The sequence below is a fragment of the Pseudomicrostroma glucosiphilum genome (genome assembly GCF_003144135.1).
Source record: "Pseudomicrostroma glucosiphilum strain MCA 4718 unplaced genomic scaffold BCV69scaffold_10, whole genome shotgun sequence".
Classification (NCBI taxonomy): Eukaryota; Fungi; Basidiomycota; class Exobasidiomycetes; order Microstromatales; family Microstromataceae; genus Microstroma; species Microstroma glucosiphilum.
In genome coordinates this window covers 480,889-491,576 of record NW_020289922.1, presented here as the reverse complement: position 1 = coordinate 491,576, position 10,688 = coordinate 480,889, and the positions used below count along the sequence as shown (strand labels likewise).

The 10,688-nt window shown below is 57.3% G+C and overlaps 5 protein-coding genes across 5 annotated transcripts; 3 read left to right on the top strand and 2 right to left on the bottom strand.

Moving 5' to 3' along the window:
* The first annotated feature begins 73 nt into the window (after positions 1-73).
* Positions 74-1,901, top strand: BCV69DRAFT_33152 (hypothetical protein). The gene is made up of 2 exons (XM_025495208.1): positions 74-544; positions 641-1,901. Exons 1-2 carry the CDS (start codon positions 131-133, stop codon positions 1,730-1,732), a joined length of 1,506 nt encoding a protein of 501 aa, XP_025346972.1. The 5' UTR covers positions 74-130; the 3' UTR covers positions 1,733-1,901.
* BCV69DRAFT_271779 (hypothetical protein) lies at positions 1,859-6,578 on the bottom strand. The gene is made up of 2 exons (XM_025490963.1): positions 5,966-6,578; positions 1,859-5,876 (listed from the first exon to the last, which is right to left on the bottom strand). The coding sequence occupies exons 1-2, from the start codon at positions 6,120-6,122 to the stop codon at positions 2,071-2,073; spliced, it is 3,963 nt and encodes a 1,320-aa protein (XP_025346971.1). The 5' UTR covers positions 6,123-6,578; the 3' UTR covers positions 1,859-2,070.
* A 574-nt stretch (positions 6,579-7,152) lies between these two features.
* On the top strand, positions 7,153-7,936 carry BCV69DRAFT_32922 (hypothetical protein). Its single transcript, XM_025495205.1, has one exon. It carries the CDS (start codon positions 7,288-7,290, stop codon positions 7,702-7,704), a length of 417 nt encoding a protein of 138 aa, XP_025346970.1. The 5' UTR covers positions 7,153-7,287; the 3' UTR covers positions 7,705-7,936.
* Positions 7,486-8,943, top strand: BCV69DRAFT_283908 (hypothetical protein). The gene is made up of 4 exons (XM_025492862.1): positions 7,486-7,959; positions 8,174-8,196; positions 8,291-8,344; positions 8,439-8,943. The coding sequence occupies exons 1-4, from the start codon at positions 7,810-7,812 to the stop codon at positions 8,689-8,691; spliced, it is 480 nt and encodes a 159-aa protein (XP_025346969.1). The 5' UTR covers positions 7,486-7,809; the 3' UTR covers positions 8,692-8,943.
* A 167-nt stretch (positions 8,944-9,110) lies between these two features.
* On the bottom strand, positions 9,111-10,489 carry BCV69DRAFT_283907 (putative MDH1-malate dehydrogenase precursor, mitochondrial). Its single transcript, XM_025492861.1, has 4 exons — positions 10,233-10,489; positions 10,015-10,140; positions 9,777-9,925; positions 9,111-9,691 (listed from the first exon to the last, which is right to left on the bottom strand). Exons 1-4 carry the CDS (start codon positions 10,467-10,469, stop codon positions 9,157-9,159), a joined length of 1,047 nt encoding a protein of 348 aa, XP_025346968.1. The 5' UTR covers positions 10,470-10,489; the 3' UTR covers positions 9,111-9,156.
* Positions 10,490-10,688: the final 199 nt, after the last annotated feature.

Genomic DNA, 10,688 nt, shown 5'->3' with positions numbered 1-10,688 from the left:
ACTCCGCTCCACTCCGCTCCACCCAGAACTCGGCAACGGCAAAAGATGGAATGACGAGGTACGATACTTGGCAACCAGACACATCCTAGCACTGAGCACCCAATCGATTGCCACACCTCAGACAGCACCCATGCCTACAGCGGTACCCAAGCCTGGTGGCTCTCAATCGCCGCCGGAGCAAGCAGCTCATCCCACACGGCTGCCCACCGCCTCGTCGTCGCTGCGGGTACAGCTCCCCCCTTCATCCTTCCTCAGTGCCTTTGGGAACAACGAAGCCTCCTCGACCTCTCAGCTCAGTAGGTCTAGGCCAGATCAGAGAGCTCGGAGATCCTCCGGAGGTTCTGGTACTGCTACACCAGCAGCAGCAGGGTCATCCTCTTCATCCTCAAGACCTGCTGGCGTGCCGCCCCCTCCTCAGACGAGCGATGCATCGCTGCTGGCCCAGGGCATCCTTGAACAGCAAAGGAAGGCAAAGGAGATCTTGACTTGGCAAGAGAAGTTGATGGAGGACAGGCAGATCTCCAGGGAGGAGCTCAAGAAAGGGGTGAGTGGGAGCAGAGGCCTTGCTATGCGGACATAGTGCATATACTCAGTCTGAAATTTGTCTTCCCTCCTCCTCCTCGTCTGGTACGATCCACAGCTCACCCGCCTTTCAATTCCGTACTGGCTGCAAATACTCCAAGAGAGGTCCATCTACAACCTCTGCGGCTATCCAACATGTCGGAATCGATTGTCGTCGTCCGGCCCTGCCACCACTAATCCGACACCTCGCTTCCGGATCAGTGTCTCTCGCCGTGCCATTGAACGAGACACGTCCGACGAGCCAGGCGGACGCAACAATTTCTGTTCTGCCACCTGTCATGCCCGGTCCGAATGGGTCCGACGATGGGTCTTGAATCCATCCTCTTCCGTAGGCGACGCTGATTCGGCTAGTGCGAGAGGAAGGGACCCGGTCTTGGCTGACCCTGTGGCAGAACAGATGCGGAGGATCGGGCAAGAGCAGGCTTTGCAGGGTGGCAAGTGGGAGGCTCTGATGAGCAGAAGAGAGGATCAGTGGAGCGAGATCGAGCTTTTGGAGGATCTGGAGGACCAGGGGGAGCTCGATGGTTGGGAGGGCTTTGGAAGCACTAGCGGCGCAACACAGCCAGGAGCGCTGTCCAAGGAGGAGGATAAAATGCACAAGAGCACACCTCCTACACCAACGACTGCAGCGAACACATCTACAGCCGCACCAAAGAACACTGCCGCTTCTCGTCTCGGCCCTCTAACAATCTCCGAGCGCGATCCCTCCTCATCCGCAAGCACCTCTGCTGCCTCTCACCCTCCAGCAAGCAAAGATACGCCTCTCCCACGTCGATTCCACGGCTCTACAAGCCGGGCTAGATTATCCGCATCCGCACAGGCAGCAGCTACAGACGAGGACTTGGACTCCTTTTTCGACCTGGGCTCATCCGCAGCGCTCAAGCGCTCCATCCAGGATGTTTCGAGCAGGCTTAATGCGACGCGATTGGATAGCCTACCTGTAGCTACTGCCGGTGGTGGTACCGGCGGTGTGGATGGTGAAGAGGAGGGAGTGGACGAGGAGGAAGAGGAGGAAGGAGAGGCCGTCTCTGGGGAAGAGGACGAAGGGATGGACGAGGAGACGCGCCGGGCTCGAAAGGATGAAAGACGTATGCTGAAAGAGGCTCTGCAGCTCCGGGACGAGATGAGGGAGAGAGGCGAGCTGGACTGAGGACTGACCAAAGACAGCGGACAGCGGACAGCGGACAGCGCTACTGTGTTGCAGTACGCCTTTTGGCTGATGGAAGATACCCCTTGTACGACGTAGCAATATCATCACTATCGCGCATTGCAGAGACGCAAAATTGTTGTGACATGGTGCGTAGTAGCATTACAAAGCCTAGAGTAGACGCCCGAAAGCTGCAAGGCAAATAAAATACACCGAGAACGCGAGTCGGATTCAAGACCGTATCTATAAACCAGGAAGAAGGAGGAGGATCCAGGCCTGCTGTGAAACAGTCCCTCTAGAGCACGAAGGTTTCCCTTCCTTACCTCCCATTGCACCTACCCTCAATTCCTCGAAGGTGCAGGCGCAAATGCCACACTCCCCGTCGCCGGCATCGACGCGCCCTCAGTAGGGGTATTCACTCCACTCCCTCTCTCCGGCGTGCTCAAGATCCCCTCACTCCGTCCTTCATGAGCCTCCAAGTGCGTCCGCACGGTAGGTCCAGGTGTAGCACCACGACTGTGTGAGCGGGAATCACCACTGCCACTGCCGCTACCGCTGCCGGGTGTTTGACCACCAGTGCCGCCCTGCCCTTCTTCTCCTACTGCTGCATCTCCACGACTGCGAGAATTGAGAGCTTCAAGAGCAGCGAGGACTTCGGGGTTCTCGTTTGCTGCAGAGGAAGGAGGGAGCTGGAAGGCCTGGATACCACCGGTGGAACCTAGACCAGAACCAGAGGTGGGACGTCCCCGCTCCGGCTGGGACACGTCAGGTGCCGCCGAAGCCGAGGAGTCTTCTTCGCGAGAAGTTGCAGAGGTGAGTTGCGAGTGGGATTGGGAGCCAGAAGAGGACGAGGAGGCGGTGAAAGAGCTCAGGAAGGCGCTTAGTCTTCCCGGTGCCTTCTTTCCCTTTGAGCTGCCCTTGCCTGATCTCGAAGATCCCTCGTCGACTGAATTGTCGATAGGGTTCTCGCGCTCATCAAGAGGACTGGTGAACGTCAGCGTCGTGGGACCTTCAGCTTGTGGGGATTGGGGCGCAGATCGACTGCTGCTCCCACCACTGAGACCTTCACCAGCGCTGTTGATGCGTGAGATGGCCTTGTCCTTGAAGGAGGGCTCCTTGTCTTGAGAGCCGGAAGGTTGCGAAGCAGATGACTTTGGTCCAGTAGCAGCACTGCTTCGCCCTTCCTTGCGCTTCCGGAACGAGCCTTGCTTTCTGGGAGCACCACAGGCAGCCCCATCGACTCGGTCATGCCGAGTATCGCCCGTGTCCAGGAAAGACACAGAGGCAGACGGCGCACGATTGGCGGCGCGGTCGCGTTGACTCGATCTCACGTCCTCGGGCGTCCTCAGAAGGCCTGAAGACCCGCTGGTGGTCATTTCTTGCCGCGAGTCTTGGCTGCTCGGCTCTTCGTCGACGTAGTCTTCAGCATTGTCGTTGCCATCGGCAAGACTGCCGGAAGCATCCTGACCTCCCAGGTAGCCCTTGCCGGCCAGGACCTTGCGCCTCATGGAGGCTCGGCGACCACCATGTGCGAGATGTTGGCGCGGTTGAGGAGGTCTTGAAGAATTCACATCACTGCTACTTCTCCTTCCAAGCGCTGGAGGAGATTTGGAGCGATTAGGCGAGGCATTGAAAGGACTCCTGGGAGCAGGCAGTGTACCCTCGGCATCAGACGCAGATGCAGATGCAGAGGACACTGCCGTCTCATCCCGACTGCGATTATTTGAGCCTGGCGTGGCTGTGGACCGCTCATCGTCACCATCGCCTTCCTCGCCCTTTCGCCAATTCATTGCCTCGTACATCATCGCAGCTCGATCTTGTCGCTCCTGCTCGGTCTCTTCCTGTGACTGATCACGATCGGCATTGCCAGTCTTGCTGCTCTTGTTCCTACCGCTGCGATCGCCCTTGGCAGACGACATCCAGCTCTGAAGCGCTCCCGTAGCGACGAGCTTACGAGCAGCTTCGGCAGGGTGCCACTCCCGATGAGCACTGTCTTCGACGTGGTCGTCCAGCTCATCTCGATGTGCGTACATCCAGCTTGCGGCAACAGTGTTCTCTTCGTCTTGAGAGCAGAGAGCGATTCGTTCTGCTTCTTCCGAGCTGAGCTCGACGACGCGCACCAGAGGCTCAGAGCTTTTGTGCTCCATGTACTCAATGACAAGCTGGGTCCCTTCAAGCCATGATCTTGCCTTAGGGTACCGCTCTGATTCGTCACGGAACTTGTCCATGGACTTCCTCTCTTCTTCGTCCTTTGCATCGACAATTCCTGGTCGATGGCGTCGGTGGCCTTCCTTGTCCTTGCGGACATCCTCGTCCTCGTCAGACTCATCGATCTCGCCAGAAATGAGCTCGCGGTCCATGGGAGCATCACCCATGTCGCCGTCATCATCCTCTCGCTCTCGTTGTCTTTGCTTTCTCCTAGCCTCTCTCCTCTCAGCTTGCTTTGCCTTGAAGAGCTTCAACTCTGCCGTATTGTCACCTCCCCACTCGCAGCTGGGGTCTTCCATCTCATCGGCTTCCCAGTCATCCAAGTCGTCGCACTCTTCCCTCGTGCAATTGTGCCTGTCTCTCTTACTCTTGGCGCTGCGCTGAGGAGTATCCTCACCATCGGCCTTCTCGTTGAGATCGCCCTCTGCCAGCTCCAAATCCCTCTCTGTGCGCGTGTTGAGCAGGCCGAACCTGGTTCTCGACCCACTAGAATCATCGCCACTGCCATCGGCGCTTTGCCCATTCGAGGAAGACTCTCCTCTGAGCTCCTTTTCGGCATCGCCGCCGATGGCTCCCTTTCCGATGACGCCCAATTGAGCGTTGAGCACTCGCTGGATCTCGGTCATGCCATCTGTATTGCCGTCCTCATTGACAGATCGCATCGTATCGCCAGTGGTGTATCTCTTGAGCCTGCCCAGCCATCCAGGCTCGCCCCCGTCCGCCATGGAAGGGTGTCTACTCCAGGTTCTTGTGATCGTCGTCGCCCTCTTGGAGAAGGCGAAGAAGGGCACGGTCAACCCATGTACAGCGACAGAGCACAGGACGAGGAAGAAGACGATAGGCTGGATGGTGAGGGCGAGAACATCGTTGCTGGTCTCAGGAGGTTCAGGGATCTCTTCCGGCAGCTCATGACGACCGAGAGTAGCGATGAAGATGGCTCCGACTCCCATAGGGCCGAAGTGACCTGAGAACATGGCCTCGCGGAATGTCTTGATGTCCGGAATCCACCTCCACAGGGCGAGAATGATTGGGATACGCTTGAGCATGAGTACTGCGATTGCCAGAACGATGCACCTCCAGACGTTGAGAGAGCCAGCAGCATGTGCAAACTCATACCAGGGCATAAGAGCGCCAATGTAGATGAAGGTAGCAGTGTTGAAGAGCAGATCGACGATGTTACTGAAATTCGAGTCTTCCGTCTGCTTTGTGAACCATCCGTCCCAGGCAAAGGCGGTACCGCAAGCAAATGCTGCAAGAAGATCATCACTGCCGAGGAGTACATTGACTCCCATACTGGCAATGGCTAGACTGACGTACTGCGCGACAAACGACTCTCGGTCCACCAGTCGGCGCCTTTCTGAGAAGCGCATTGCCTTGCGAGCAGCCCAACCGATGACAGCTCCTAGGATGGTACCAAAGATGATCTGGTATGCAAGAGCGTCGTAGAACCATTCGGCGATACCTTTACTCTCGTTTCCACGAGTCGTGGTGAGGAAGAGGGCGAGGTACAGAAAGGGGAATGCGGCTCCGTCGTTGCAGCCAGACTCGCACTGTAGCATGTGCCTCAGATGGGCAGGCACGTGTTTCTCGGCCCAGGGACCACCCACAACGGCTTGTGCCAGAATGGGATCGGTAGGAGTGACGCAGGCTGCCACCACGAGACTGTTGAGGAAGTCCATGCCGGGCACGAGGAGGAGGATGAATCCGGCAGTGACGAGCCAACCCCAGACCATGACTGGGCCGAGGAGCATTGCAATACTCCTCCAATGACGGAGGAGGTACTTCTTAGGCAATTCGACACCGACTGCAAAGACGGAGAGTGCAATCGTGACTCTCATGACCTCCAAGGTGACCTCGTTGGTGACGTAGCCACCGGGAGCCCGAGTGGACGAGCCATCTCCCCATGATATCGGATTGAAGACGTTCGCCGCGGCAGGACCTGCATCCAAGAGAAGCGTACGCTGTCAGACATGGAGGGCGATGGCAAGGATGCGAGCGAGGCGCAATGGAACCCTATCTTATACTCACCTACGATGATACCAAAGATCAAAGCCAGAGGGGCTTCACCCATGTATAGTTTCTCCTTGATGAACAAGGATAGCATGCCAAAGACGACGATGAACAGTCCCAGGCCCACATAAATGACATGAGGCGCCGAGACCTCAAAGGGATCGAAGGACCCCATGTTGCCAATTGACAAGTCTTGGTGTTCCCGCTGAGTCTCTTTGATTTAGTCCGAGCCCAGAGACCTTAAGACAGGTCGAGTCAGAAGGCTGAGCCGGTGGCTCTGACCTACGAGGTAGGCAGAGGATTCGATGGAGGAAGAATTACGGATGAATGGCTTGCAACATTGAAGTAGAGCTGATCGAGTGATAGGAGCGAGCCCAGCTTGACGGCTATGAGTGTCGTCTCACGTGTCCCTGAGTGTGTTTGCACGACTTGGCCTGTAATTGTCCGAGGCCGGTAGTGTGTAGCCCTGACCGCGAAGTAAGGATGCGAGGCGGAAGGGAGGACGCCGAGTGAGGCAGAGGAATCTCGAGGAAGAGGTGGCGATGAAGCAACCCGCGTGGGCAGAGTAGTAGGGAAATGGCGCTTTAGATGAAGGCGACGAGGCCGAGGCAGAGGCGAGTGAGTAGCGAGGGCCAAGAAATCAATCGGACGTCAGGCTTCCGCCCGATGCCTCGTGCGCTTATCAAAAAATCACGGCACAGGGGCAGGCAGCAACGGGCCGCCCTGAGAGAGGACAATTAAGGGGCGCGGGCGGGGCTCACACTGCCGCCCCTCGCAGGCGCAGGCAGGCAGTGGAATATTATGCCGCGCCAAGGCAGAGCCTACACGGCACAGAGCCGGGCAACGGACTACACCAAGTACCATGGCACGATCATCTTACTCCTCGGCTCAGGAGGCTCCATGACTCATCCAAGCTACCTAGTATTACCGTTGATCGCGACAATGGGCTGTTGATCTCGAATCTGGGTGCGACTTTGTTCTCGCCCACTCTGCAGGCGGCGATTTGGTGCCTGGCTACCCAGACGCCGGGACGATCTCTGCCGCGTGGTATCGAACCCCTTGAGCACTGACAATGTCTGACCAATCAGTCACCTCTCGCACTTGCACTGCAAGACCACCCTTCTATTCTCGAGCGGGGCTTATGCTTGCAGAGAAGCATAACAGGTGCTCGGCGCCATTCTGTTCATTCCTGCAAGACCCCAAGGTGCAAGCCGAGTGACATCACTCTACGGCGATTGGTACCGCTTCATTTCATTTCTTCCCGCCTGGTCGAGAGGACGCGATGACACGGCGCGAGACACGACAGTGGGACGCGACAATGGGCGAGCGAGAAAACAGGCATGAGTGGCCTATGGACTGCCATGACTTGCTTGAAGCGGATCGTGCTAGCTGGCCACATCTTCCTAGTGGAGACGAGAGATCCCCGCTGGCTGCTCTCCTCTGCTGCCTGGCTTGACCATCGGCCACTGAGCACGAGCCAAGGCGGGGGGGAAGAAGCGCGGGCTGGGCCGAGCGCGTGCCTCCACGGTAGACTAGAATGGGTTTCAGGCAGGAGGCACTGCAGCAGAGTCATCGCTTACGCATTGATCAGACGAGATACACCTCGCCCCGGGGTCTTCGCCCTGCCCTTCGCGCTGCCTGGCCCAGTCGCCTATTGCTGCCAGAGCTCGCCCTCTTCTTCTTCTCACCTCTACTGCACTCCACTCCACTGCCCCTGCTTCTGTCTCTGCTTCTTCTCGCAGCACCCAAACATCTAGACACTACACGCGTACCCTGCAGTCCTCATCCACACTCTTTGCTTCCCTTCTCCTTCTTTCTCTCTTTCATCCTCTCTCGCATCTTCCTTCTCCCCCTCACACACAATGGCAAGCGAAGCAACCACCACGGGCGGAGGACCCGCTTCAAAGGAGCAGCCTCAACGTCAGGCTGCTCAAAAGGCTGAGAAGAATGTGACCGAGGAGCTCCTTGGAGAGGACGAAGATGATGAAGATGAGGAGGACGATGAAGATTTCGTGAGTAGACTCGGACTGGAGCGTGAGTGCGCTGGGCCGGAAGGCCCGAGGGACAATGGAAGCTTGCCGGCATTGAAGGTACGGGTGGGAGGAGGAGCTACGGAGCGCACACAATCCAGCATGAGAGGGGGCAATGTGGTCTTACAGAGGCGTCTGTTCTCACAATCTGACACAATCAAAATCTCTGCCTTTGCTCCTAATCGCACCTCTACAGCAAGAGGGAGACGACGACGAAGAGTGAGTAGACGGACACAGCACCTTTACGCAGCTTCCGCAAAGACAACATCCTCTGACTTCTCTTTGCGCTCCTTACCGCGTCAATCTTTCGCAGCGAGGAGGATGTCAGCGATGACGACGAGGAAGAGGGTGACGAAGACGAGGAAGAGTGAGTTCCCCAGCTATGCCAATCCAACTCAACTGGCTTCCAATCCTCTGTATATCTTTGCTCACCTCACCCACTTTCCTCCGCATTTCCACAGGCAAACCGGTGCCGGCTCCAAGCGCAAAGCAGGTGCTCAGGGTGGATCAAAGGACAAGGCTGCAAAGGGCGGCGATGACGATGACGATGACGAGGAGGAGGAGGACGAAGATGAGGAAGAGGAGGATGGAGGAGACGATGAGGAGGAAGAAGAGGAAGAGGCAGGTGCGGAGGATGATGCACCTGATGCTGCTGCTGGAGATGATGATGGAGAAGAGGCAGAGGCGGATGATGCTGATCCCGAGGAGGAGTAGAGGTAGAGCGGTAAAGGCTCTCCTAATACGACTCGAAGGGTCAGGAGGGGAAAGACAGGTGTGGAAGAAACAAGAACTTGTGGCATGTGGCAGGCAAGGAGAATGTCGCAGGAGGTCATGCTGTCAAGCAAAGATACAAATCAAGATATGTTCATCTGCACTTGTTCGACTCGCACGGACGGATGGTACAATCAGTCTGCATTGCCTGCAGTTTGAATCGATCGGAACGGCCAATGGCGCAGCTTTTCGGAGTGACACTTACTTCCGAGATGTCAGTTCAGAGAGTCTCTCTCGGCTAAATGCCAAATAGATAGTCGTCACACCTCAGACAGATGGGATGTAGACGAGAGATGCGCAGGTAATCCCATTGGCACGCAGCAGAGCATCTCTTCTTACAAGTCTCACTCTACTTTCAAGACTCCGTCCACCTTTGGGGAATCAGTGCTGAAAATCCTTTTTCTCCGTCTAAGGGTTCTCGGCACACCACGAGACACCCTTCTCGATGTTCTTCTTCAGCTCGGGGACACAGGCCTCAATGAGCTTCTCCTCCTCGGACGAGATCTTGCCAACGGGGTGGATCTCCTCTACACCATCGGTGCCGAGGGTGACGGGGGTGGCAAAGAAGTCCACACCCTGGTCCTTGTAGAGGGGCGACTCAACGTAGGCGCACTCCTTTACGCCCTTCTCACCATTGAGAGCCCTGAGGAGCGAGTTGGTGAAGACAGCGGCGGCGTAGGCCATAGAGAGGGTGGCGGAACCAGCTCCGTCCTTGGCCTTGACGACCTCGTCTCCTCCGAACTGAATTCGGTGCACGAGCTTCTCGTACTGCTCACCAGCCTGCACAGATGAGCCCTGAGCGGCTTGCGAGAGCAGAGGGACAATGGTGACACCGGAGTGGCCACCGACGACGGGGACGATGGTCTCGGAAGGCTTGGCACCGGAGATACCCGAGAGGAAGGTGGAGGCTCGGGTGACGTCGAGGGTGGTTACACCGTACAGCCTAGATTAAGGAGGGAGGAGGAGAAGGGATCAGCGATCAGACCCGATACTCCTGATTGGCTACGTGGCTGTCCGGTCCTACTCACTTCTTGGGGTCGTAGACACCGGCCTTCTTGAAGACCTCTCGGCAGATGGGCACAGTCGAGTTGACGGGGTTGGAGATGATGCAGAGGTGGGCCTTGGGGGCGACCTTGGCAGCAACCTTGGCCAGGTCACGAACGATGGAAGCGTTGGTCTAGCAGGATTGAAAAGGTGTGTGAGGCTGACTTGTCAGCTGCTCGCTCCGATCGGTCATCGGCATACTGCACTTCTCGGTCCACTCACGTTGAACAAGTCGTCACGGGTCATTCCTGGCTTTCGGGGGACTCCAGCTGGGATGACGATGACCTCAGCACCCTCAAGAGCCTTCTCGAGGCCTCCCTCGGGTCCATCTGGGGAGTAGCCGGTGGTCTAGTAATGCAATCGGGGAGATCGAGGCAGGGTCTTGGTTAGTGATAGCCCTTTGAGGCCAGCCAAACGTCTACATCCTCACTCTTACTCACGACGGCGGGAGTGTTGACGTGACCAATGTCAGCAGCGACACCGGGGGCGAGTCGCACATCAAAGAGCCGCAACTGGGTGACCAGAGGGTCGTTCTTGAGCAGGAGGGACAGAGGCTGTCCGATTCCTCCAGAGGCACCGAGGACGGCGACGGCCCTGTTGCTGGCTGCGCTGCTCGAGAAGAGTCGGGCAGAGGTGGGGGTGCGGAGAGCACTTCGGAGGGCGGTACGACCGATCATGACGAAGATTGTTAGGTGAGGTGAGGGTGGAATGGTGGGGCAACCGGAAGGGAATGAATGAGAATCTCCGTCTCGGTCAGACGCTGCGAGGCGACGGGGAGCCGTGCGCGAGAAGAGGCGGCTGGAATCACTCGGGCAGAGAGGCCCGCATCCCAACTGAGGCGGCGGCACCGGACCAGTCAGCAGATGGCACACACTCGGTCGAAGCCGGGAAATGAA

Bases quoted from the DNA above. Each gene is read 5' to 3' on its own strand.
- BCV69DRAFT_33152 (XM_025495208.1), top strand. From the start codon at position 131: ATGCCTACAGCGGTACCCAAGCCTGGTGGCTCTCAATCGCCGCCGGAG. The intron at 545-640 runs GTGAGTGGGAGC...TACGATCCACAG, and splicing joins GGGAGGAGCTCAAGAAAGGG to CTCACCCGCCTTTCAATTCC.
- BCV69DRAFT_271779 (XM_025490963.1), bottom strand. From the start codon at position 6,122: ATGGGGTCCTTCGATCCCTTTGAGGTCTCGGCGCCTCATGTCATTTAT. The intron at 5,877-5,965 runs GTGAGTATAAGA...TCTTGGATGCAG, and splicing joins GATCTTTGGTATCATCGTAG to GTCCTGCCGCGGCGAACGTC.
- BCV69DRAFT_32922 (XM_025495205.1), top strand. From the start codon at position 7,288: ATGAGTGGCCTATGGACTGCCATGACTTGCTTGAAGCGGATCGTGCTA.
- BCV69DRAFT_283908 (XM_025492862.1), top strand. From the start codon at position 7,810: ATGGCAAGCGAAGCAACCACCACGGGCGGAGGACCCGCTTCAAAGGAG. The intron at 7,960-8,173 runs GTGAGTAGACTC...GCACCTCTACAG, and splicing joins AGGAGGACGATGAAGATTTC to CAAGAGGGAGACGACGACGA. The intron at 8,345-8,438 runs GTGAGTTCCCCA...GCATTTCCACAG, and splicing joins GGTGACGAAGACGAGGAAGA to GCAAACCGGTGCCGGCTCCA.
- BCV69DRAFT_283907 (XM_025492861.1), bottom strand. From the start codon at position 10,469: ATGATCGGTCGTACCGCCCTCCGAAGTGCTCTCCGCACCCCCACCTCT. The intron at 10,141-10,232 runs GTGAGTAAGAGT...TTGCATTACTAG, and splicing joins ACGTCAACACTCCCGCCGTC to ACCACCGGCTACTCCCCAGA. The intron at 9,692-9,776 runs GTGAGTAGGACC...TCCTTAATCTAG, and splicing joins GGTGTCTACGACCCCAAGAA to GCTGTACGGTGTAACCACCC.